Below are 25,940 nucleotides of genomic sequence, written 5' to 3'. Positions count from 1 at the left end.
CTCGGGAGGCTGAGGCAGGAGAATTGCTTGAACCTGGGAGGTGGAGGCTGCAGTGAGCCGAGATCGTGCCATTGCACTCCAGCCTGGGCAAAAAGAGCAAGACTCTGTTTCAAAAATAACAAAAAACAAACACCAAAACAAAAAACAAAAAACAAAAAAAAACAGAGAGAGAGAACTTGCTTGAAATACCATGAAAGTGTGCCCTTCTTATCAGTTTTCCTTCAACTTTGAAGAGGAAGCCAACTGTTTCCTAAAAATCTCATTATCAGAACCAAATTTATGGTTATTTCGCTTCTATTGATTCAATTCAATTAAAATTACTATCTTAAGATGCATAATTATACATACTAGGTGTTTTAAGACCTTCATCAATAAGTTTGGATTTGTCATCCTACCACTTTCTTGAAACAGGTCTTCTAAATGTTTTCCTTCTGGATTTCTCGTTGAAATTTTGCTAGTGAAGTTTTCTCTCTCCCATTCAGTACTCACCCACCCCTCCTCACCCCCAACCATTAACAAGAAATCTGGGTTTGAATGTATTTCTGCTACCATTGACTCACTGAAAGAATTTTTCAGGTGATACCCACAAGTTTCTCCAATAAAAAGTTATTATTTTTTCCCTTTGTAGTAATTTGTGGAGAGATCTTCTGATGAAGAACCAAAATTCTGTGTCAAATTTTTACCCTCTAGTTTTAGCATTCATTTATGATTTTCTATGGTTACTAGCTGGCATTCTATTTTAAGAAAAGCCTTTCTTCTTTCCTCATTTATGTATATTAATATAGATTGCTGAGTTTTATTTTAATCAATGGGTTATAACCCATTATGATGATTTATATTGATGGTAAAATTATCCCAGTTTTAGCCACCGGGAGACCCTTCAAGCTGGCAGCTGTGGACCTTTGACCAGTTCCTATCATTTTTTGAGCACTTCCGCATCTCTGGCACAACAGGTTCATCTTGTACTTTACAGCCCCAGCCCTGGTATCAACCTTTTCTCCAGAGGTGGTGTCAAAAAGTCGTGGTTCCTCTTATTGGAGCATGGGATTTAGAAACCAAGACTTGGGTGCTAGATGTACTACTGGCCTTTCATTGCTTGAGCCAGAAGAATTTAAATCTTCTTTTGCCATATATCAGCTATAACTTACAAACCACTCCAAGTCTGGCTCCAGAAAACAGAATTTTTATTTCCTTTCTCAGTACTCTGAGTCAGAATGACCCACTTGCTTTGTCCAGAGGCTCGTCACACTGAAACTATTTTCCGTTTGAGACCTTCCAGCAGGAAAGCCATCCTCACACGCATGCAGTACAAACGAGTGTCCTCCAGAGTCCGCTGTGCTACGGCCAGCGCAGCGACAGAGCCTTCCTCAAACCTGTAGTGACTGCCACACTTTGCAAGGACACCGTAGAGGGGGCATGTCCGCGCTCCAACTTCCTCCCGACGCAGCCTCTGATTGGCTCCTGGGATTATAAGAAACGCGTGAATGAGCAGCTGCCGCGGGCAGAAACTTGCCGGAGGTCTCCGGGTGGCATCGCCCTTTCCTCTTTGCCAGCCCGCTGGCGAGCCGAGCCGGGGCAGGATGAGGTCGTCCTGTGTCCTGCTCACCGCCCTGGTGGCGCTGGCCGCCTATTACGTCTACATCCCGCTGCCTGGCTCCGTGTCCGACCCCTGGAAGCTAATGCTGCTGGACGCCACTTTCCGGGGTGCACAGCAAGTGGTGAGGTGCAGCCCAGCGCTGTTTCTCTCTTCCTCCTCTTACGCAATATTTGAAGGGGATACAAAATTCCTCCGCCGGGTTCCACGAAAACGCAGGTTTTTCCTAATGCATTGAGGCTGTCGCTTTTTAAGGTGGTCCAGGCGGGAATTTTCAGGGTATCGCATTCGCCTCCTTGCTAGCAGCGGGCTAAATCTGCATTTCCCCGTCTGCGTTTGTGACAGGGAAGAAGTGCTTGAATAGAATTTGACAACTGTTTAAACCTTCGTCTATGTTAAATATCTTCCTCTTCCTTGGTTTGCAACGTCAAAAGGCAAATCCTTAAGCATTTTATAAACCACCCTTCCTCACACTGTCGTTCTCCCGTAGGGACCGGCAGAGGATAAATATTTTTAGGAGAGCTCGGAAAAAGCAGGCTCTGGTTCCTGGGAATGCAGCCACCTTAGAAGCAGAAGCAGGCAAGGGCAGTCTCCCAATGTCCCCAGGCTGTGGAGCGCTCCGTTCCCGGAGACAGCAGGCAGGGCTCTCCATCCAAGCACTTGAGGAACCATAGGGATCTCTCGTTTCACCCGAGGCTGATCTCAGCTCAGCCCAAGAAAGAGGACTGGGAGGCTGGGCTGGCTGAAAGGAGGTGAGGAGGCGGCAGCCCTGGTTTGCATGATGCATGTTTTCTGCTTGCCCTGCAGCGTTTATTTTATGTCCTTGGCTGTCAGATAACCTTTTCCTGAGCGAGGTTACCTGCCTTACTTAACCTGGCAGGGTAATATTTCTCTCCACTGTATCATGGGCGTGTGTTCATTCCTTCCATAGACAGGAAAATATAACTGTCTCTGGTTTATTCCATGGTAAGAGGCATTATTTTTAGTGTCAGAGAATCTAAAATCTAAACTACAGTCTGCAGCCAAGGCTGAGCCCTCTGATTGGACAGTATTTCTGAGCAGCCTGCTCTATCTAAACTCTAACCTCCAAAACCAAGCCTCCTCCCTCCCCACAACCTTGGGCTTTAATCTCAGAATAGTTTTATAAACTCCTTCTTTCAGAAATGACAACTAGAGAAAGAAAAAAAAATTTCAACCTGAGAAAGCTGATTTTAAAAAAATCATGATTTTCCCAGAGGGTTTATGTTCCTGTTCCCTGTCCACTCATTATGTGTAAGATTACATAATCTGTGGGGCTTTATCCTATGAAAAGTCCCCTTACTAGGGTATTGTAGCACATTCCTAGTGTGGATTTGCTTTTCCTGAATTCAGCCACATTCTCACCTCCAAAGCCCCTTTTGTCTCTTAGGAAAGATCTATGAAGCTATAGACCCCTGCCCCCCTTCCTTTCCTCCTGCTTCCTATAATGTTGACATGGTGAAAATGATCATCCCCTTCTTTAGCACTGGTGTCAAGAAAGTCAGTCTTGTTGTAGGAAGCCTTGCATTCCCTCTCCTCCCCCATGAAATTATGTAATTTGAAAGTAATACCTTTCAAAGATTGAGGAACAGTGATGTTTACCTGGTGTTTACCTGGGTGGGTTAATGGTCTTCTACAATAACTTAAACATAGGAAAACAGGAAAAAGATCAAACTGCTATGTTGGCTGCAGAGATTATTCTTAGTTTTCAGGTCGCCAAAGAAGTCTTCTCCATCATAAGTAATCTCGGACAAGCTAGGTTTGGAGAAAAGCTTTTCTTTCCCAGCTAGGCTTGCCAGCCCATTAAGGACAAGGCTCTGTAAGGTCCTCCACAGAGTATACCCTCAGGTGGCGCTTGGGAATGATAGTGGGTGTAACCTGAAGTCAGCAATAGATGAGGTAACCAGTGTTCTCACCTGACACTGTGGCTCAGGAGTGGATTTGCAGAAAAATGGCTCTTATCACTTGTCCTCTAAATTGTGAAATATCAAAAGATCATTATGATCAGATGGAAACATTCTACCCAATAAAGCAATTTTCCAATGTCACCTCAAATCTTTGAGTTTTCCCTGTAAAATAGGGCAAATAACTACCTTGTAGGTTTGCTGTAAGGTTTAGTAATGTATTTAAGTGCCTGGTACTTGTAGTGAGTCTTCTAGTTGTCCCTAAGGGTCCACTGTGGATTGTGGGAACATCTATAAGAATGCTCACCTTTTTTGAAGCAATGAAATAAATATAAACTGGAAGTAATTTATATAATTGAAACCTGGAGTGCTACTACTAAATTACAGGGTGTCATGGCCTGGGGCGGTGGCTCACACCCGTAATCCCAGCACTTTGGGAGGCCAAGGTGGGTGGATCACGAGGTCAGGAGTTCGAGACCAGCCTGGCCAGCATAGTGAAACCTCTCTCTACTAAAAATACAAAAAATTAGCCAGGGCTGGTGGCAGGTGCCTGTAGTCCCAGCTACTTGGGAGGCTGAGGCAGGAGAATCGCTTGAACCCAGGAGGCGGAGGTTGCGTTGGGTCGAGATCGTGCCACTGCACTCCAGCCTGGGCAACAAGAGTGAAGCTCTGTCTCAAATAAAGAAAGAAAGAAATAAATTGCATGGTGTCAACCTCGTTACTCAGATAATTTTAGTTTGAGTTGATTGGCTCAACTACAAAAGCAATTAAAGCTGTTTGAGAGGTTAAGCTCAGCCTATTTCCTAAGACAGCATCAGCTGCCTACCATTAAGAAATGTGAATGTTAGTTTATTCTGTTGTCATTGGCAAATTCTTCATGCTTTACTATTTTTTATGTCCTTTATCTTGTGCAGTGAGTCAGACTATTGAGATTATGTTCATTGTGCTTTTTTTCCTTGGGGTTCCCCATATTCCCTAAGAAGCAGCTGCTTAGGATCTGACTCCTCTCAAACACAGATGCTGCGTCAGAATCACCTAAGAACTGTTTAAACCAAACCAAACCAAAACAAAACACTTGATGCCCAGGTTACACCACATACCAAACTTACTTAGAATCTCTGGGAGATGAACGTTCTTAGCAGTGTTTAAGAAAAGTTCCGGTCGGGCGCGGTGGCTCACGCCTGTAATCCCAGCACTTTGGAAGGCCGAGGCGGGCAGATCACGAGGTCAGGAGATCGAGACCATCCTGGCTAATACCGTGAAACCCCGTCTCTACTAAAAATACAAAAAAATTAGCTGGGCATGGTGGCGGGCACCTGTATTCTGGGCTACTTAGGAGGCTGAGGCAGGAGAATGGCATGAACCTGGGAGGCGAAGCTTGCAGTGAGCTGAGATTGCGCCACTGCACTCCAGCCTGGGCAACAGTGCGAGACTCTGTCTCAAAAAAATATATATAAAAATAAAAAACGAAAAGTTCCCCAGATGATCTTCATTGCAGCAAAACTTGAGAACTACTGCTCTATATGATAAAAGGCATTGCTGTTGTAGACAATATATTTTCCTTAAACTGCATGTTATATTGCATACGTGTTGCTGGAAATGAGCCCCTTTACATTAGCATGGATTAGTTTATCAGATTAGTTGATACTTTGGCCCTAAGGGGATAAAATACTAGCTAGGCAAATTTCAGTGTTATAGCAAAGCCACTATAAGACTTGAGCAGTGGAAAAGCACAAACAAAAGTAGGTCTGGGAAGGGCAGAGGTGTAATTTAGATGACCAGGCAGCAGGAGACTAGAGGAACAAAAGAAGAGTTTGGGGAAGTCCTGAAGGCTGAATTCCAAATGCTATGCAGGCAAAGATTTTTAAATGGTAATCTCAGTGCAGGTTAAAATACTGAGAAGTGTACACTGCTGGAGAAAATGTATGTTAGAACCACGTTTTTGGAGAACAGTTTGGCAATATCCATCTGAAGCCTTAGAAGTGTGTTTATTTTTTGACGCCGTAATCCCTCTAGGTGGAATTTATGGTAAGTAATGATGGATATAGGCAAACCTCTAGCTACAAAGATGGAAACATTTTACAGGATTAAAAAACTTGTTCATCAGCACCATAAGACAAAGAAAAAAACAAAAACTTGAACTTGTCTAAAAGCACTGCCGCTTATAATAAACATGAAGGAAAATTCAGCAGTCTTTTTTTCTTTTATTTGCAGCACCATTTAAACTAATGAAGGTTGAGTGTGGTGGCTCATGCCTGTAATCCTGGCACTCTGGGAGGTCGAGGCGGGCGGATTACCTGAGGTCAGGAGTTCAAGACCAGCCTGGCCAACATGGTGAAACCCCGTCTCTACTAAAAAATACAAAAAATTAGCCGGGTGCAGTGGTGCGCGCCTGTAATTCCAGCTACTTGGGAGGCTGAGGTAGAAGAATTGCTTGAACCAGGGAGGTGGAGGTTGCAGTGAGCCGAGATGGTGCCACTGCACTGTAGCCCGGGCTACAGAGTGAGACTTCATATCAAAAAAAAAAAAAAAAAAAAATGTAAGAACAGTAAAAGATTAAATAATGGTAAATTCATATTTGGGAATACTAGGCAGTTAAAAAAATTTAGGTTGTAAAATGTTTAATGACTTGCAAAAGATTTGTACTATGCGTTAAGCAGGAAAAGGCTACAAAATAGCGCATACACTATTTATATATCAAAACATGTATCTATGTTTGTATAGAAAAAGCAGAAAGATATGATTTAAAACATTTTTTCTTCTGGGCCATAAGGTTGTATCTTCAGTTTTCGTATTGGTATATTCTAGATTTTCTACAATGAACATGTAGTAATAAATTATTTTAAAGCTTTTTTTTATCCAGGCATGGTAGCTCATGCCTATAACCCCAGCACTTTGGGAGACTGTTGTGCCAAACCCCCATTAACCTCAGTAGTGAAGGCACCAGGTTGAAGAGGCTGAAGAAGATTCCCAGAGCCTACAAACAAGACATGGAATTTTTTTTTTTTTTTTTTTTTGGTGGTTGTTGTTGAGATGGAGTCTCACTGTGTCACCCAGGCTGGAGTGCAGTGGCATGATCTCAGCTCACTGAAACCTCCACCTCCTGGTTTCAAGTGATTCTCGTGCCTCAGCCTCCTGAGTAGCTGGGATTACAGGTGCCCGCCACCATGCCTGGCTAATTGTTGTATTTTTTAGTAAGGACAGGGTTTCAGCATGTTGGTCAGGCTGGTTTTGAACTCCTGACCTCAGGTGATCCACCAGCCTTGGCCTCTTAAAATGTTGGGATTACAGGCGTGACCCACCTTGCCAGCCAAAAATAGGGTTTTATTAGGGGCTTGCATACAAGGGAAAGAGTCCAGTGGTGGTGGGCCGGACAGAAGAACCACTTTATATATGGAAAAGGGGCATTGGCAGCAGGCTGGACAACATATCTGTCTTTCTACAGTCCAGTGGTGGCAGGCAGGGCAGGAAAATCACAACTGCCTGCAAACATGCAGTTTACATAGCATTGTCCCTTGACATCCTCCCGCTAATGACTTCCACCTGGCAACCTTCATTTAACCCAAAACTCAGGGCCTCAATCCCCTGTACATCCCATGTTACATGGTGGGGGGTGCTCACATGTTTATCATAGATAAAGAACGAATCACTGGGTTGGGCACTTGGGGACTCCTTAGCTCAGAACACACATTTAGGTGTGTCTGCCATACAGGGTCATCCTCAGAATGTGCTTAGGTTATTGCTATCAGCTGAGTTTACAGAGGCTGAGGTGCAAGGATCACTTGAGGTCAGGAGTTCGAGAGCAGCCTGGGCAACATAGTGAAACTGTGCCACGCTCCCCATCTCTACAAAATCTTTCAAAACAAAAAACTTTTTCTCCCAAGGGATAATTTTTCTATTTCTAAAGTGGAATTGATGTGCATATGCATATCAATATATATTTTAGTATTTGCTTTATGAGAAAAGTCCAATTTCTTTCAAAAAGACTTTCTGGATCCCCTGATATAGCTATCATAGTGCCATGCTTTGTGCTCAGCTACCTAGGCTTAACATGGATTGAAATCCTGTGTGAAGCTTTGGAGAGACACTAAAGTGACCTAGAAGAAACCACAGTCTAGTAGGATGGAGAAGTCATGTTAATATATAGCTATTAAAAAGCTAGAAGCTGATAGGTGTAGAACAGGTGTAGTTACAAAGTCTCGTAGGAGGGAGAGTCTATGTATAGTTTAGAAGAGTGATAAACTCTTCTAAAGAGTGATCCTCCCACTTTGGCTTCCCAAAGTGCTGGGATCACAAGCATGAGCCACCGTGCCTACCTGTAATTGAATTTTCAAGTGAAAAACCTGACTATATTGCCTGCCTAATCTAAGATGTGTCATATTATGAAATTTTAACGAGCTCTCTTTCAGTGTTTAATAAAATTAAAACCCTGGAAGTCATCACTTATTAAATGAACACCAAGGCAAGGAGCTGGTCTGGCAGAACAGAAATGTGTAAGGCAGATACCTAAACTTGAGAAGCTTACAGTCAAGTGAGGGATGATAAACCAACTGCCAGTGATAAGGTAGGCACTTGAATGATGGAAGGAAAATGTGACTAAAGGTAATAATGGTGTCCCAAGGGAGCCTGGAGCATGTCTTGTCTTGATTATTTTCTAACTTACTACTGCTTACACTCTGAATCTTTTCAGTGACATAATGTAAAAGAAGTGCTGAAATTGGTATTTACGCTGAGTGTTCCCCCTGTTTCTTATGGGTGACAGTGCTTTTGGACTAGTTGATCAAGGATTTTTATCTTGCCAAATGTCCCCAAACCTGTTGAGACTTAATGTCACCTCACCTGAATTCTCTGTGCATGATGTGCTTTTGGGCTGTGTGGGTGTGGTTTAAATGACAGCTCAGCTGGAAACTGCAGAACTTCAATGTGCTAACCTCTTTCATAACAGTTTTGAACTGGAATATTTACTATTGTCAGGTAAATTTAACTTAAAACATCAGTAAATAATGATTGTCCAGAAATTGTGATGATGCGTATTTCTTCATGCACTTTGGTAACTTCACTAACCACAATTTTTTTTTTTTTTTTTTTTTGAGATGGAGTCTTGCTCTGTCACCCAGGCTGGAGTGCAGTAGCGCGATCTCGGCCCACTGCAAGCTCCGCCTCCTGGGTTCATGCCATTCTCCTGCCTCAGCCTCTCCGAGTAGCTGGGACTACAGGCGCCCGCCACCACGCTTGGCTAATTTTTTTGTATTTTTAGTAGAGACAGGGTTTCACCGTGTTAGCCAGGATGGTCTCGATCTCCTGACCTCGTGATCCGCCCGCCTCGGCCTCCCAAAGTGCTGGGATTACAGGCTTGAGCCACCGTGCCCAGCCACTAACCACAATTTTTAGCTGATTTGCTAGGATTTTTCTTTAAACATATGGCAGCAAAAGGTTTTAAGAATAGTGTCAGGGGTATTATTTAATCAGTGTTAGTTCTGACAGGTGAACAACCTGAGTTGGTCTCTGCAGATACTACCTATGAAACATTAAGGTCAGATTGATTCAGCTACCAGGTGTGTAAGATAATGCCCAATTTATAGTTTCCTTTTTATTTTTTCTGGCACTTCTACAAATATAGCCCTGAACATAGAAATACCCTCATTATTTTAATGGGACATCCTATTTCTACCATGCAATTTGAGCTTGATCTGAGACATTTCTGTCAAGTGTGAAAGTACAGTTAATCATTCTTAAATGTTCTTTTTATGCACAATTGCTTCTTTTAAAATAGCATTTTAAAATAGCATATATTTACTTCTTTTTTTTTTTTTTTTTTTGAGACAGAGTCTCACTCTGTCACCCAGGCGGGAGTGCAATGGCACGATCTCGGCTCACTGCAACCTCCGCCTCCCAGGTTCAAGCAGTTCTCCCGCCTCTGCCTCCTGAGTAGCTGGGATTACAGGCCCCCGCCATCATGCCCGGCTAATTTTTTTTTGTATTTTTGTAAGGACGGGGTTTCACCATCTTGGCCAGGCTGGTCTCGAACTCCTGACCTCAGGTGATCCACCTGCCTTAGCCTTCTAAAGTGCTGGGATTACAGGCGTGAGCCACCGCGCCCAGCCATATTTACTTTTTTAAAGAAAATATGTAACACCGCAAATGTGTGTCATCCTTCTGCAGGGGCATGCTAGTCCTTTTGAATTGTTATGATTTTAGTGTATGTGCTGCTGAAGTGAGCACCATTTATTTACTTTTGCTGCCAAATGAAATTATGTGGAAACTGTCTACCACTTCTCTTTCATTTTATGTTTATATAGAATGAAGAAATGTAATTGAATTTATTTTCGTTTTTTACTTTTTATTTTTTTCTTAGACACAAGGTCTTGCTCTGTCACCCAGGCAGGGATGCAGTGGTGTGATCACAGCTCACTGCAACCTTGAATTTCTGGGCTCAAGGGATCCTCCTGACTCAGCCTTTTGAGTAGCTGGGACTACAGGCGCGTGCCACCATGCCTGGCTATTTTTTTCTTTTTCTTTTCTAGGAGAGACAAAGTCTTGCTATGTTGCCCAGGCTGGTCTCAAACTCCTGGGCTCAAGTGATCCTCTTGCTTTGGCTTCCCAAAGTGCTGGGATCACAGGCATAAGCCACCGTGCCTACCTGTAATTGAATTTTCAAGTGAAAAACCTGACTATATTGCCTGCCTAATCTAAGGTGTGTCATATTATGAAATTTTGACAAGCTCTCTTTCAGTGTTTAATAAAATTAAAACCCTGGAAGTCATCACGTATTAAATAAATACTAAGGAGCTGGTCTGGCAAAACAGAAATGTGTAAGGCAGATACCTAATCTTGAGACGCTTACAGTCAAGTGAGGGATGATAAGCCAACTGCCAGCGATAAGATGGGCACTTGAATGATGGAAGGAAAATTATGATAGAGGCATCTGTGGATTGCTGCAAGAGCCTTGGAAAGAACATCTAAAGTGGACCTGGGCACTGGGGAAATGTGTCTAATCTGAGACGTCAAGGTTGAGTGCCTACAGTAAAAATAACATCTATTGAGCATATAGTGAGCATTTACTCTGTGGCAGATACTGTGCTATGTGCTTTGTGTGCAATTAGTTTAGCCCATGGTAATACAATCAGGCAGGTGTTCTTCATGTGACAAAGGAGGAGACGGAAATGCAAAGAAAAGTGACTTGCTTAAGATGACACCGTTTATACGAGATGGAGCCTGAATTCAATTCCAGCCTGTGTTACTCCTGAACTCAAGAGTTTAGATTTGTGCTAGATTTCCTTATAATAGAAACTAGAGAAGAGAAGAGAAGGGTGAAAGGGGCATTCCAGCCAGAAGCAGCAGTATGTGAAAGTTCTAGTGGGAGAGGATGGTATAGTTGAGGAACTACAAGTGGTTTAGACTGGCTGGAGCTTAAAGTTCAAAGGTCAGAGAGGGAGGCCGAAGGGAAACACCAGTCAGGTGAGGAAGAGCTCTGTGGACGAGAAAGGAGCAACTGAAAGTCTTCTAGCAGAGAAGTCACATGCTCAAAACTGTGTTTTAGAATAGTCCTTCTCAGTGGCAGTGTAGACACTGGAATGTAAGAAAGCAAAAGTAGGCCGGGTGTGGTCTCTCACAACTGTAATCCCAGCACTTTGGGAGTCTGAGGCAGGCGGATCACAAGGTCACGAGTTTGAGACCAGCCTGGCCAGTATGGTGAAACCCCGTCTCTACTAAAAATACAAAAAAAAAAAAAAAAAAAAAAAAACTAACTGGGCGTGGTGGCGCGCGTCTGTAGTCCCAGCTAGTGGGAGGCTGAGGCAGGAGAATCCCTTGAACCTGGGAGGTGGAGGTTGCAGTCAGCCAAGATTGTGCCACTGCACTCCAGCCTGGGCAATAGAGGGAGCATCTGTCTTTAAAAAAAAAAAAAAAAAAAGGCAAAAGACCATCTAGGAAGCACTAATCCAGGTGAGAGCATGAGCTAATGAAGTGGGACTGTTTTGGAAGAAAGCTGATCAGAGTTGCTGTTGGAGGGGAGAGTATGGAGCATCGGAGAGGAAGGAGTCAAAGATGTCTCCTGGGACAGATGCTGGAATAGCTGGGTGAATGGGGACCATGACCCTGATTTGGGAGCAAGAGCAGATCTAAGGGTGAAGATAAAATGTTTGGGACCCTGTTTTGAAGTGTCAGTGGACTAGTCCAAGGATGGCTGATCATAAACAGTTGCATTGCAACTGAGCACTGCATACAGATCCAGTGCTCAGGAGACAGAGCTGGGCTGGTGTTACGGATTTGGGAGTGGTCGGCAAATGGATAGTGGCAGAAGTAGTTGAAATGAATGTGTTTGGAGTGAGAGTAAGATCCGGAGGATTCTACCAAGGGTGCCCCTGAGGGACATCAGTGGCAAGTGGAAAAAGAAGCTATCCCTGAGAGAAATGAGACCTTAAAGAACATAACTTTTTAGTATTCCTCATATTTATAAAGTACTCTAGATTTTATGAAGGTTTTTACTAATATCACCTCATTTCATTTTTTTTCAATAAATAACTGGTTGCCATTGTTATTTCCATTTGTCAGCTAAGGGAACTTGAGGTTCAGAAAGGGTCAAGGACACCATCAAGATCGTATGATCAGGGCCAGGCACAGTGGCTCACACTTGTAATCCCAAGGCAGGAGGCCCCTTGAGGCCAGGAGTTCAAGACCAGCCTTGGCAACAAAGTAAGACTGTCTCTACAAAACATAATTAGCCAGATGTGGTGGCACATAATCTCAGCTACTGGGGAGACTGAGGATCTCTTGAGCCTAGGAGGTGAAGGCTGTATGATCACACCACCACACTCTAGCCTGGGTGACAGAGCAAGACCCTGTCTCTTAAAAAATTTTTTTAAATTTAAATGTGATCAGTTATACTGGCGAAATGGGAACTGCAATAGAAATTCATGGACTCTTAGTTTCATGCCCTCCCTGCTGGGCTATGCTGTGAGGACAGTCATGATAACTTAGTCACTAGTGAATTTTTTGTCCCGAATTTTTTTTTTTTTTGAGCTCCCACAATTAGTCTACATCAGTGCTTCTTATTATTTTTTGTGTCATAGAAACAATTACATTTGTATAGTATACTGGGGATTCTGGAAGCAATTTTGGGGGTATCTGTATGAGCTTGAATAACAGAATTCACAAGATTTGTAAAGAGTTACACAAATGGTTCTCAAATAGAATGCCAACTCTGATGCCAATTATTCAACTCTGTATAGTTATACAAAATGGCTTTAAGTTTTTACCTCTATGAAGTATGTAAACATTGATAGCTAGTGCCCCACCTGTAATCCATTTGTAGAATACCTGTTGGGAAGCTCACCTTTCTCCAGTTTGTAGCTTTTAAAATGTATGTCTATTATCATTGTTATTAAACACAGATAGATAGTCCCCAAGTTACATGTATTTAGGTAGCCATATAATTTATTGTCCAAACCAGGACATTTTTGAGAGTAGCAGGGACTGCTATTAATAATCATGCTAGGTCAACAGTGTTTTTTTCTTTGTTTTGAGACAGGGTCTCTGTGGTGCAGGCTGGAGTGCAGTGGTATGATCGTGGTTCACTGCAACCTCTGCCTCCCCAGGTTCAAGCAATCTTCCCACCTCAGCCTCCCAAGTAGCTGAGACCACAGGCATGCACCACCATGCCCAGCTGATTTTTGTGTTTTTTTGTAGAGACGAGGTCTCCCTATATTGCCAGGGCGGGTCTTAAACTCCTGGGCTCAAGTGATTCTCTTGCCTCAGCCTCCCAAAGTGCTGGAATTACAGGTATGAGGCACCATGCCTAGCTCAGTACAATGGTTTTAAACCAGAATGATTCTCAGTCAAACCTGGACGGATGCTCAGGCTGCATTTATTTGACTTGCACACATTCGGCCTAATCAAGTCAAGGCTGTGAAATGATCCCTTGTTCCCAGTCCTGAGTGCTCCAATCTGACTGTTAATCCTCCAGTTACCACTCCTCCATCCCACCCACACTTCCTATCCCCTGTAGAATAAAAGTGCTAAGTTCCTTGGTGCTTGCTACAACCTGGCACCATTTTGCTGACTGCAGCCTCGCTGTGTCATGGATGACAGTTTAGCTCGTGAATCTGCTTATGCTTCTCCTGTTGTCCCCCCTGTCCCAGATGCCCTCCCACCCTTTTACTTTGGCCAATATCCCACGCATCGTTCAATACCAACTCAGAAATCATCTCTTTTGAGAACTTCCCAATCTGTTTCCCTCTCACTGCCCTTGCTTAGCCTTAATTTCTTTCTCAACACTCTGTTACTGTTTTGTTTTTCTTTTATGGCCCTTAGATGTTGCTTATGTTGCTGCTTATGTACAGGCTCCCCACCAAATCATAAATTTTCTGTCCTATCATAGACATAATTTTCCTCTTACTGCTTTAGGACTTCTGTTTTTGTTTGAAGACGATTCACGATAGAGAGACTAAAGAGAAATTAGGAATTCATGGTTCTGCTTCCATTATCACTGTGTTACTGCGTCTGTCGCAAGGGGCAGGCCCTATGCTTCCACGTGCTTCTGACTCTGAATGTAGCCAAAAATGGTTTTGTGTTGTCCTTCACAACTGTGTTTTGCAAGCCTTGCTGTTTTCTGGGTTTCTAACTTCCTCATGTTTTAATAGATTTATGCTTATTTTCAAATTTGTTATGAATTATGTGTCTGTTTCTGACTAAATGTTGATTATAGGCCATCTCCTTAAAAGAACACTGGTGATTTTCCACATTTGATAGTCATCTGCCTTTTCTTTTTCCCCTTGAATAGGATAGTTGATAAATACCCCATGAGAGATTGAGAGACCTTTTTCTGAGCTGCCTGTCCCATAATGTTGTCCCTGCCGTGAAACTCAAACTATCTTTCTTTGAACACTTTGAAATCTACTTTTTAAAAGGTGGAAGATGTTTATCTCACTGTTTCTGGTATATGCATCATTTCCAAGGTAAAGTCACTTTGTCACAAGGTTTCAGTCACTTCCATTTCACTGCACACAGTTCTTCCTTGTTTGTGAGAGGCAAGGCCAGACAGCAATATCTGGGCTTCCTTAACTTTCTTAGCAAAGCAAGTCAATTCTGCTTTTAGAGGCTGGGTGCAGTGGCTCACGCCTGTAATCCCAGCACTTTGGGAGGCTGAGGCAGGCATATCACCTGAGATCAGGAGTTCGAGACCAGCCTGGCCAACACGGTGAAACCCCGTCTCTACTAAAAATACAAAAATTAGCCGGGCGTGGTGGTGGGTGCCTGTAATCCCAGCTACTTGGAAGGCTGAGGCAGGAAAATCGCCTTGAACCTAGGAGGCGGGGCTTGCAGTGAGCCGAGATCATGCCACTGTACTCCAGCCTAGGTGACAAAGTGAGACTCCAACTCAAAAAAAAAAAAAAAATTCCGCTTTTAGAAAATCATCAGCTTTTAACAATAAGATTGCTGGCAGATATCTGCATAATAATAGATGCATTTGCAGAATTACAGACACAACCACTTTATAAAATAGTAGTTAATGTTCTCATTTTATAGGAAAGGAAATAGAGGCTCAACAAAGTTAAGTAACTTCTTCACAGACATGGGCCTGCTTAGTGAAGTTGGCTGTGAACAAGGTCTGCTGGACCCCATTGCCCTTTGAACTATATTCAACAGTCTCCTGTTATGGTTGTTCAATCTTCTGTCTTCCCCTTCTCCCTCCTCTCCCTCCACTCTCAGCTCTTTTGTGGCTAGTTGTATGATCCACATTAAGAATGCATCACATAGGTAAAAAGTGTATTATGTATTTACAAATTTTAGTCCTGGAGGATGCTAACACTGTTTAAAAACAAAAAAAAACTTGAGACAAAATAAGTTTAACAGTTTGAGCCAAGAGAGCTGTACTCTGCAGGGTGAACAGCAAGACTCTATAGACCAAACACCCAAGAGAGGTAGAGAAATTACTTGATTGGCTACAGCTAGGCATTTTGGCTTATTTGGGTATGATCCAGTGGCTAGAGGTTCTGATAGGTTAAGCTTAAGTTTTATTTTACTGTTTATGTTGAATTGGGTTTTGGCCTGCTTACCTGGGGGCTATAGTTACAGCGACAACCTCAGGCTAATGGCCTCAGTATTTGCTTTAAAGATATATATTGGCCGGGTGCCGTGGCTCACGCCTGTAACCCTAGCACTTTGGGAGGCCAAGGCAGGTGGATTGCCTGAGCTCAGGAGTTCGAGACGAGCCTGGGCAGCATGGCAAAACCCCGTCTATACTAAAAAAAAAAAAAAATACAAAAAATTAGCTGGGCGTGGTGGGGCACACCTGTAGTCCCAGCTACTCAGGAGGCTGAGGCACAAGAATCGCTCGAACCCAGGAGGCAGAGGTTGCAGTGAGCCAAGATCACACCATTGCACTCCAGCCTGGATGACAGAGTGAGACTCTGTCAAAAAAAGAAAAAAGATATATATTACCCATTGAATAGGGCTCTATGGTTAAATAAGCTAAGTTTAACAGAGTTAATCAGGATTTCTTTTTTAACTGTAAAACCTTTGAGAACTCTCTGCTAATATGTATTTTGAATCTTAAAGAAAGTGTACAATGAATCCCAAATTTAATTGACTATAGATCTCTTATTTCACAAAACCCCTCATGAAACTGATGGTATATTTACCAAACATCAGGGAACATTTTCATAGTGTTTACGAGCATGGACTTTGGGATCGAGGAGACTTGTGTTCAAATCCTGGCTTTGAGCTATCCTAGCTGTGTGACCTTGAACAGAGAACATAACCTAAGGGTTTGTTTACTGATCTAGCAAGTGATTAAAATGCTCAATCTGGAAAGTTATGAAAATTGCACAATATGTGAATAAAGGTTTATTGTTCGTTGTCATCATCATCAAACATTAGTTAAATATGTAAAGCACTTGGAGCAGTACCTGGCACACGAGAAATATATTTAGTCCAAATCTGATTTTTGTCAGTTGTCTACACTAAACTACAAAGGTAATTTTTTTTTTCTTTTATCGTCACCATTATTCTTGCCAATCTGCTATTGCTCTCAGGTTTGCGGATTTCTATACAGGTGTAGATCTTCTTAACATGGGCTGCTGTTGGTTGTGGCTATTAGGTTTAAATCCTGACTTTAGCACTTGTGACTAGTTGGGCAAGTTATTTAACATCCATGTTAGTTTCTTATCTGTGAACATGAAGATAATGACAGTACCTCCTTCAAGGCTTATAAGAATTAAATGTAATTGTGTATATGAGTTTCTTAACCCAGTGCTCGGCATATAACAAGAACTCAAAACCTCTTCCTAAAGTTAAAGTTTTAGAGTCCATACATTTAGTTTGCTGATGTTCTAACTGGATATATGAACCATCATTATCATAGCTAGCTCATTTTTCTTTTTCTTTTTATTTATTTATTTATTTTTTTGAGACAGAGGCTCACTCTGTCACCCAGGCTGGAGTGCAGTGGCACGATCTCAGCTTATTGCAACCTCTGCCTCCTGGGTTCAAGAGATTCTCCTGCCTCAGCCTCCCAAGTAGCTGAGATTACAGGTGTGCGCCACCATGCTCAGCTAATTTTTGTATTTTTAGTAGAGACAGCATTTCACCATTTTGGCCAGGCTGGTCTCAAACTCCTGACCTCAAGTGATCCACCCACCTTGGCCTCCCAAAGTGCTGGGACTACAGATGTGAGCCACCGTGCCCAGCTGCTAGCTTGTTTTTCTAACCACGATTTGAATACATTAACCCAATATTTATACCAGCCTTGTTACATAAGTACTATTGTTGTTACATTATAAATGAGGAAATTGAGGAACAAAGAGGTTAATTAAATATCTGCCCAAGTCACATACCCCGTAAGTGGCAGAGCCAAAATTCTACTCCAGGTAATCTGTCTGGAGGTAGTGCTCCAAAAGCTAGAGAAATCATCTCTTAGTCACTGTCTTATATCAAGGAGCTCCACTGGGCTTTGCCAAGGTATCGTTCATTCTAGAATTTTATGTCAACTGTGAAGAGTTCCTTAGACTGTAGGTACCTTAGGCAAAGTTGTTGAAATAACGTTTTGTTAAAGTGCTTTACTTGAATTCTATTCCTAATGGCGGGTGACCTTGCCTCAATGTGAAGGTAGTGAAGAAGTACTTACAAGCAGGGTTGATATTTTCCTCAACAAAGGGCTTTAGATTTGCTCAAATGATTGACAACTCTGAGGCTTAGAGATCTGGCCTATGAGTATGGAAAAGATGACTTTGACTTCTGATGTTATGAAACATAGGTGTCTTCAGTTGACCACCATAATTGAGGAAATATACCGTGTCCTCTCTATCATGTTAGTTGAGCAATTATTATGTGCTAGTACTTGGATATAGCAATTCACAAGATGAACAGTACTTGGTCCTCCTGGAGCTAAAATCCAGTGCTAAAAACATAAGATGAATAAGTAAAGGAAATATGGGAAATAGGGAGAAATTTGTTGGCAGGTCAGTGACAATGGAAACCCTGGAAATCCATGAAATCCCCTGAATGAAGAATAGTGTTAGAGCTGCCGAGAAGAGGTGGAGCCTCGGAGGAAGCAGAAGTTGGGAAAACCAGAAAAACTGGGAAGAGGGCATCAGAGAAGCCCAGACGGAGTACTGCCAGCAGGAGTACTGCCAGCAGGGCGGGGCCGCTGTGATGAACTGTCCTGAGAAGCCGAGGAACCTGAGGACTGCAATGGGCCTGTCAGGGCCCCACAAGGACACTCTGGGCACCTGCACCTTTCCATTCAATGTCTCAACCCGTAACCTGTCTGTTGGAGTGATGTCAAGGATGTCTTCCAAAACTGATGTTTTGACTTTGGCAATGTTGATATTGAGCTATCATTTCTGACAAGAAATAGTCAAAATATACTGTATAGGTTGTGATTAAAATTCAAGGTGGAGGTTACCAATGGAAATTACTGATGTACTAAATAGTAAAATACACACACACACACACACACACACACACACCTCTTTCCCCAAATAACTAACTAAATTAATGTCGGTTGGTTCATCAATGTGGAAACATATTTTACAATCTGGACTCTTCACAGGCTAAGTAGCCTTTTCTGTCTGTCTCAAAAAAAAGGTTCTCATCAGATTAATAGTAAACTTAGTCCATTTTAGATTAAATCCTATTAGTTCTATAGTTGTATAACATTTAAATACAGGCCGGGCATTGTGGCTTTTGCCTGGGGAGGATGAAGCAGGAAGTTTTGGGAGGATGAGGCAGGAAGTTTGCTTGAGCCCAGGAGTTTGAGACCATCCTGGCCAATGTGGCGAGACCCGTCTCTACAAAAAATTTAAAAAGTTGGCCGGGTGTGGTGGCATGTGCCTATAGTCCTAGCTACTCAGGAGGCTGAGGTGGGGAGGATCACTTGAATCCAGGAGCTTGAGGCTGTGGTGTGCTATGATTGTGCCGCTGTACCAGCCTGGGTGACAGTGAGACCCTGTCTCAAAAAAATAAAAAATAAAAAATTTAAAAATTAAATACACATACTATACCTTTGTTAAGGACAGTGGGTCAGTATTTTACAGGATACTCCATGTGCCAAATTTGGTTCTTGGCAGCCACAGAGGTTTCTACTGACCAAAACCAATAACATGTCAGTCTTATTTCCTCACATAGGTAATTAAAATTGCACAATTCTGAATTGTTCAATTAAATGAAGCTTAATACATGGATGAAAAGAAAAATGTATTATTGGTTATGTCTACAGAAGGAACCTCTTTGGTAGTGATGTTCAATTACTCTAAAAAGATTAACATGGTTTCTGTCTCTCTCAAAGCATATTTTGAGAGCAAATAATAGAATTTAAGTGCTTTAAAGAGTTGGACTTTCATTTGGGTATTGTGAGTGGTTGAATGTCTTTATCTCATCTCCAACTCTAACCATCCCCTCCCATTTTTTTTTTTTTTTTCCATATTCAGGCTTTAGAAGATTGGCAAGCAATCATGGGTAGCATGTTAAAATTTGATACACCTGTAATCCTTAAAGTTGCTGAAATACAGATTGGTCCTTGTTGCTTTGTGTGCACATGGTTTACTTTCAGGGTCTTTTTATAGATATTGAAGTTATACTTAAACATACAGTCTTATATTTTGTTATAGCTCTTCCTCTTTCTGTTTATGGAGGAAAATGATGCATTATTCATTTTTTAAAGTGCCAGCATATTTTCAGCAGACATTTATTGACTACCCAGAATGTGTCAGACACTGTAGAGTCCTGGAGCTTCTCATACTCTGAAAAACCAAGACGTAGACAATCCCAAACAAATATGCTGAGGGCTTCAGTTTGTGGTACAAAGTGGGTGCTATGGCAGCCAGGTTGGAGGAAGCCCCTGTAAGTCTGAGGAACTCAGAGGAACCCAGAGGAAGTGCTGGCTGAGCTGGGTCTGAATGGATGAGAAGCAGCACTCTTCCAATAGGAAGAGCATTCCGGGAAGTGAAGACAGCAAGAGTCTGAGGTGGAAGAGCATGGCACACACAGGAAGCTACTGCTCTGGAGTTTCTGAAAGTATCAAAGTTTGAAGGAAATCTTTACATGACTGAACCGTGGATGGGACTAGCCCGCCTTGTGTTGTTAGATCTATTACACTGCTTTAATTTTGGTCACTTTTAATAAGCCAATCATAGGATGATGAAAGCACACAACCAACATCAAGAGTAAGTACTACTTGATGAAATAAACTTGAAACTACTTACTAAAAATATTCTAGGCCAGGCACAGTGGCTCACACCTGTAATCCTAGTACTTTAGGAGGCCGAGGCTGGTGGGTCACTTGAGCCCAGGAGTTTGAGACCAGCCTGGGCAACATAGTGGGACCCCTATCTCTACAAAAAAAAAAAAAAAAGTTGGCCAGGCGTGGTGACATGCACCTGTGGTCCCAGCTACTTGGAAGGCTGAAGTGGCAGAATCACTTGAGCCCAGGAGGTTGAGGCTACAGTGAGCCTGTGATCCTGCCACAGCCCTCTAGCTTGGGCGACAGAGCCAGACCCTGTCTCAAAATAAAAGTAAAGAGAGAAAGAAAAATAAAAATATTCTGTTACAAACCTTACAGTAGCATTTAACTCCTGGTGGCCAAATATATAATTTGATTGAAAACAATGAGGTTTTTCTTCTGTTTGGTTTTAGTAGCTTTTTGTCTTTAACAGAAACTTCTTTAAGTCTGTCTTTCTTGCTGTGTCCCTAATGTATTACTTCAGAAGGTCATTCTTTGTTTAAAGTTTGAAACAAACACTGCAGTTGTTGGCAGCTATGATGCCTTATTGGAGACAAAGGCTTCTTGCATGTTTGTCAAAAGGGGTGGGTCTATGCTTAGAGAACATGACCTCTTGTTTTAACTACCCAGTCTGGTTTCCCTCTCACCTCCTCTCACTACACCCTGTTCGTTCGTTCGTTCGTTCTTTCTTTCTTTCTCTCTCTCTTTCTTTCTCTCCTTCTCTCTCTCTCTCTCTCCCCCTTTCCCCCTTTCCCCCTTTCTTTCTTTCTTTCGACGGTGTCTCACTCTGTCACCCAGGCTGGAGTGCAGTGGTGCTATCTCGGCTCACTGCAAGCTCCGCCTCCCGGGTTCATGCCATTCCCCTTCCTCAGCCTCCCAAGTACATGGGACTATACAGGTGCTGCCACCATGCCCGGCTAATTTTTTGTATTTTCAGTAGAGACGGAGTTTCACCCTGTTAGCCAGGATGGTCTCAATCTCCTGACCTCGTGATCCGCCTGCCTCAGCCTCCCAAAGTGCTGGGATTACAGGCGTGAGCCACCGCGCCCGGCCAACACCCTGTTCTTTCTTTACCCTCATTTGCCAGTACTTCCTGTCACTGGGTTTGTTTATACTCCTAGGTAATTCCATCTTCACTGCCTGGCTGAAAGCTCTGGAGGGGAGGGGCTTGTCTGTGGGCTTCCCCACTGTGTGCACAACTCCTAAAAGTACCTGGCACAAAGTAAACACTCACATATTTGCTGAGTGAGTGAATAGATTGATGAGCAACTGAAAGTCCCTGGACAGCTTCTACAGTAGAGAGGGTATTGGTGATAACACCCTGACCGGAAGTAGTCTCTGTGCATCCCATTTCTCAAATAAGGCAGCATCAATGGAAGTGACCAACAAAATGTGCTTGCAGCCAGGTGCGATGGCTCACTCCTGTAATCCCAGCACTTTGGGAGGCTGAGGTGGGTGGATCACTGGAGGCCAGGAGTTCGAGACTAGCCCTGGCAACATGGTGAAACCCCCGTCTCTACTAAAAATACAAAAATTAGCTGGGCGCTGTGGCACGCACCTGTAATCCTAGCTACTCAGGAGGCTGAGGCAGGAGAATCGCTTGAACCCAGGAGGCAGAGGTTGCAGTAAGCCAAGATTGCGCCATTGCACTCCAGCCTGGGTGACAAAGCAAGACCCCGTCTCCAAAAAAAGAAAAAAATGTGCTTGTGCTTGCCCTGGATTCCTGTTTCCTTTCCATGAAGAGTCTAAGCAGGAAAATGGTAAGGGGTAAGCTGCCTGCTTCTTCAGAAGGCATGAACTTAGCAGCAACAATGAAAGGAAACATAAACAGCAATACATTCATTCATTTGACAATTATATTGAACACAAATTCTGTAAGAGGTGTATGCTAAACCTAGGGGAACAAAAATGAAGGAGAGATCTAGAAGCTCATAATTATAATGCAACAAGTTGTAGAAGTAGAAGCTTAAACTAGAGAGCACGAAGGCAGGAGTGATGGTCTGAGGGATGAGTTGGATAGGGCACCATAGAGGAAGGGATGTCTGACATGGATACTGAAGGATGGACTGGGGTTTGATCATGAGGGGAAGCAGAAGAAATTCCAGTAACAAATGGAATCCTACAGTCCAGCCCTCTCTTATGTTTGGAGAAAGTATCTACTGCCCAGGCAAGACAGACAAGTTGTGTAAGCAAAGTGTGTACAAAGAAGCAAAATATAGGAATATGAGTAGGTAAGGGTGTTTGGGCAGTGTGCGGATGTCAGGGAGTAGAGAATGTTTAAGTTCCATAATCCCTGGATGTCATAGCTGCTTTAAAAATTTCCCCACAGAAGCATACTTTCTTTAGCAAATTAGAACTGAATTATTTTATTATAAAAGGTAGATAATCATGCTATAGAAATTTTGGAAAATAGAAAAAAAATCACCTATAATCTCACTTTAATACAACCACTGTTTCTTTTTGTGTATATGTTTTGTTTTTGTTAGGTTGAATATGCACTACTACATTAGAATTCTAACAGAAGGATTTGTCAAATTACTGCATGTTATTTCCATCTTTTGTAATGGATGCATTAGAGCTTGTGTCATTTTTAAACCTAACTATTCTATTACCAAAAATTTAGACTGTTTAGTTACTCGCCACCATAAATAATGTTACAGTGGACATATTGTGTAATTTGTTTCTTAGGATTTTCCTCAAAAAATTCCTAAAAAGTTGAACTACTAGATCAAAGGCTGTAAATATTTTTGCAGGTCCTATTACATGTTTCCAAGTTATTTTCCAATTTATATGGCTAATAGCAATGTGCAAGAATGTTGATGTGCTACACGCTTTTCCAGAACAATTGTAATTGATTTTTTTAACTTGTTACTTCAGTAGCTTAAATGGTTACCTTGTTTAATTGGAATCTGTTTGAAAAGAGTTGACATTAAAGTTCTTGTTCATTCCTTCAATGAATATTTATTGCATATCACTTTGCACCAGCACTATTCTGGGGAAAGAGCAGTAAGCAAGCATAATTCCTGCGGTCACACTCTGTATTCTTAAAGAAATGTTCATTTAAAAAAAATGCTTGGCTGGGCGCCCTGGCTCACGCTTGTAATCCCAGCACTTTGGGAGGCTGAGGCAGGCGGATCACGAGGTCAGGAGATCGAGACCATCCTGGCTAACATGGTGAAACCCCGTCTCTACTAAAAATACAAAAAATTAGCCAGGCGTGGTGGCAGGTGCCTGTAGTCCCAGCTACTCCGGAGGCTGAGGCAGGGGAATGGTGTGAACCCGGGAGGCAGAGTTTGCAGTGAGCCGAGATCGTATCACTGCACTCCAGCCTGGATGACAGAGCGAGACTCTGTCTCAAAAAAAATTAATAAATAAATAAAAAATAAAATGCTTGAGAGGTTATTTTCCCCAACCTCATATAGCTGGCAAGTGGCTACAAAGAGATTATAAAATGGTCTGTTTTACTCTCACAGTCTTTCCAATTTTACTATACTACCCTGAGAAGGGAAATACAGGGGCTTTTTTTTTTTTTTTTGAGGTGGAGTTTGGCTCTGTCACCCAGGCTGTCACTCCAGGCTGGAGTGCAGTGGTGCGATCTCAGCTCATTGCAGTCTCCGCCTCCCGGGTTCAAGCAGTTCTCCTGCCTCAGCCTCCCGAGTAGCTGGGATTACAGGCTCATGCCATCACACCCGGCTAATTTTGAAATACAAGGGCCAGGCGTGGTGGCTCATGCCTGTAATCCCAGCACTTTGGGAGGCCGAGTCGGGTGGATCACCTGAGGTCAGGAGTTTGAGACCACCCTGGCCAATATGGTGAAACCCTGTCTCTATTAAAACTACAAAAATTAGGCGGACGCTTGTAGCCCCAGCTACTCCAGAGGCTGAGGCAGGAGAATCGCCTGAACCCAGGAGGCAGAGGTTGCGGTGAGCTGAGATCACGCCATCGCAGTCCAGCCTGGGCAACAAGAACGAAGCTCCATCCCGCCCCCCACCCACCCCCCAAAATTAGTTACTCCAAGTCATTTCATGAGGTACATGTGAATATCGGTTTTATTGCTTTATAGTCTTGCTTGTTATGAACAAAATGAAATCCTCAGCTTTACTACAACTTATTACCTAGAAGAACTTTGGCTTTTCTGGAAATCAAATTCAGCTTCAGGCAAGGAGCATTTGTCCCGGCTAAGGGTAGTCAAGGAGTGAACCAAAGTCTCTGAAAACAGTTCTGCTGTTTAAAACAAAACAAAACTTTAGTCAATGGTAGCCACCTTAGATCGCATATGTGAATTCCCAACTCATTTGCAAAGGTGAAGACATTTACGTGCTCTGAAAGTTGCTTTGGTTTTTCAGTTTATGTGAGGATTGTCAGCTTCCACCCGTTTGGGTTGTAGAGTCCTGCATGTCCAGAGCATCTGTAAGTTACCACCAAGAGTTTAACCTGTTAGCCCCAAGGACAAGGGCCAACACCTTGTAGCATTGCCTGTGACCCTTAGCACAGTACTGGACACCTATCATTACACTCGGTTATAAATGGCCTACTTCCTGGTATTTGAGTGTAGATAGTGCTATCTTGGTGAAGGGTGAGGAGGACAACATTTAGGCCACTTGGACTTTCTTTCATATAAAGATATTAAAAATACATATCTTTATATATAAATATGATATAATCTCATTAATCTATTTTCCTTTAATCTTCTAACTTCAACCCAGTAATGATCTCAGAAAAATTAATCCTTCCATTTCTTTTGTTATTTCCCCCAAGAGTGACCATAATTACCTCTGACAAGACTATACTCAAATCAAGGAAAATAAAATCTGTTTTGAAGGGAAAAGAAATCTTAAAAAGAAACAAGTGCATCAGCTCTGCAGTCCTTGAGAAGATCCAGTAAATTCCTTTAGAGTCTCCGTAATCTCCATTTTCTTTTTTTTTTTTTTTTTTGAGGCGAAGTTTCACTCTTGTTGCCTAGGCTGGAGTGCAGTGATGTGATCTCGGCTCACTGCAACCTCCGCCCCCCAGATTCAAGCGATTCTTGTGCATCAGCCTCCTGACTAGCCAGGATTACAGGCACCCACCACCACGCTAATTTTTGTGTGTTTAGGAAGACGGGGGTTTCACCATGTTGGTCAGGCAGGTCACGAACTCCTGACCTCAGGTGATCCACCCGCCTCAGCCTCCCAAAGTGCTGGGATTACAGGCGTGAGCCACTGTGCCCGGCCTCCATGTCCATTTTCATTGTTCTCTAATTAAACTGTTTCTACGCATTAACATAATTTAAAATTTAAAATAAAACCAAACAAACAAATTTCTAATTTTATGCCTTGGTTCTGTTTGTTGTCCAGGTTAGGGGCGAGAACACTGTCAATTATGCATATTATTGTTTGTTTGAAAAGATGTGATCGAACTTTCAAACAGCCGGCTTGACAGCCAGAGACTGACCTGTACATGTTATTTTTGGCCCACATTGCATATTAAACATTTTATAACTCATTGCCAACACTGAAAGTTACAGGTATTTCACACAATCTGGGCTTTCTACTTCTCTTGAAAAATTGCCATCTGGCAACACTAGGCCAGCATCTCCGTGTCATATAATCGCCTGTGGCTGAGCAGCAGCTGCTTTCTGAGGGCATTGTTTCTCTAGTTTACCACAAGACTCCCTACTCCCTGATATTACACCTGTTTTACTCATTTCTGTTAGTTGCCCTGG

General features: G+C 42.6%; 1 protein-coding gene and 1 pseudogene across 1 annotated transcript in view; one reads left to right on the top strand and one right to left on the bottom strand.

Moving 5' to 3' along the window:
- The first annotated feature begins 1,346 nt into the window (after positions 1-1,346).
- Positions 1,347-25,940, top strand: part of NCEH1 (neutral cholesterol ester hydrolase 1) — an 81,615-nt gene continuing 57,021 nt past the window's right edge. Inside the window, exon 1 of the mRNA XM_003256470.4 lies at positions 1,347-1,718. Coding sequence (XP_003256518.1) covers positions 1,485-1,718 — 234 coding nt within the window. The 5' untranslated portion in view covers positions 1,347-1,484. The remainder of the gene's footprint in view (positions 1,719-25,940) is intronic.
- Positions 9,638-9,738, bottom strand: LOC115837392 (annotated as a pseudogene).

Source organism: Nomascus leucogenys, chromosome 11 (genome assembly GCF_006542625.1).
Source record: "Nomascus leucogenys isolate Asia chromosome 11, Asia_NLE_v1, whole genome shotgun sequence".
Taxonomy (NCBI): Eukaryota; Metazoa; Chordata; class Mammalia; order Primates; family Hylobatidae; genus Nomascus; species Nomascus leucogenys.
Note: the sequence above shows the minus strand (reverse complement) of the source record. Positions and strands in the feature narration are given on the sequence as shown.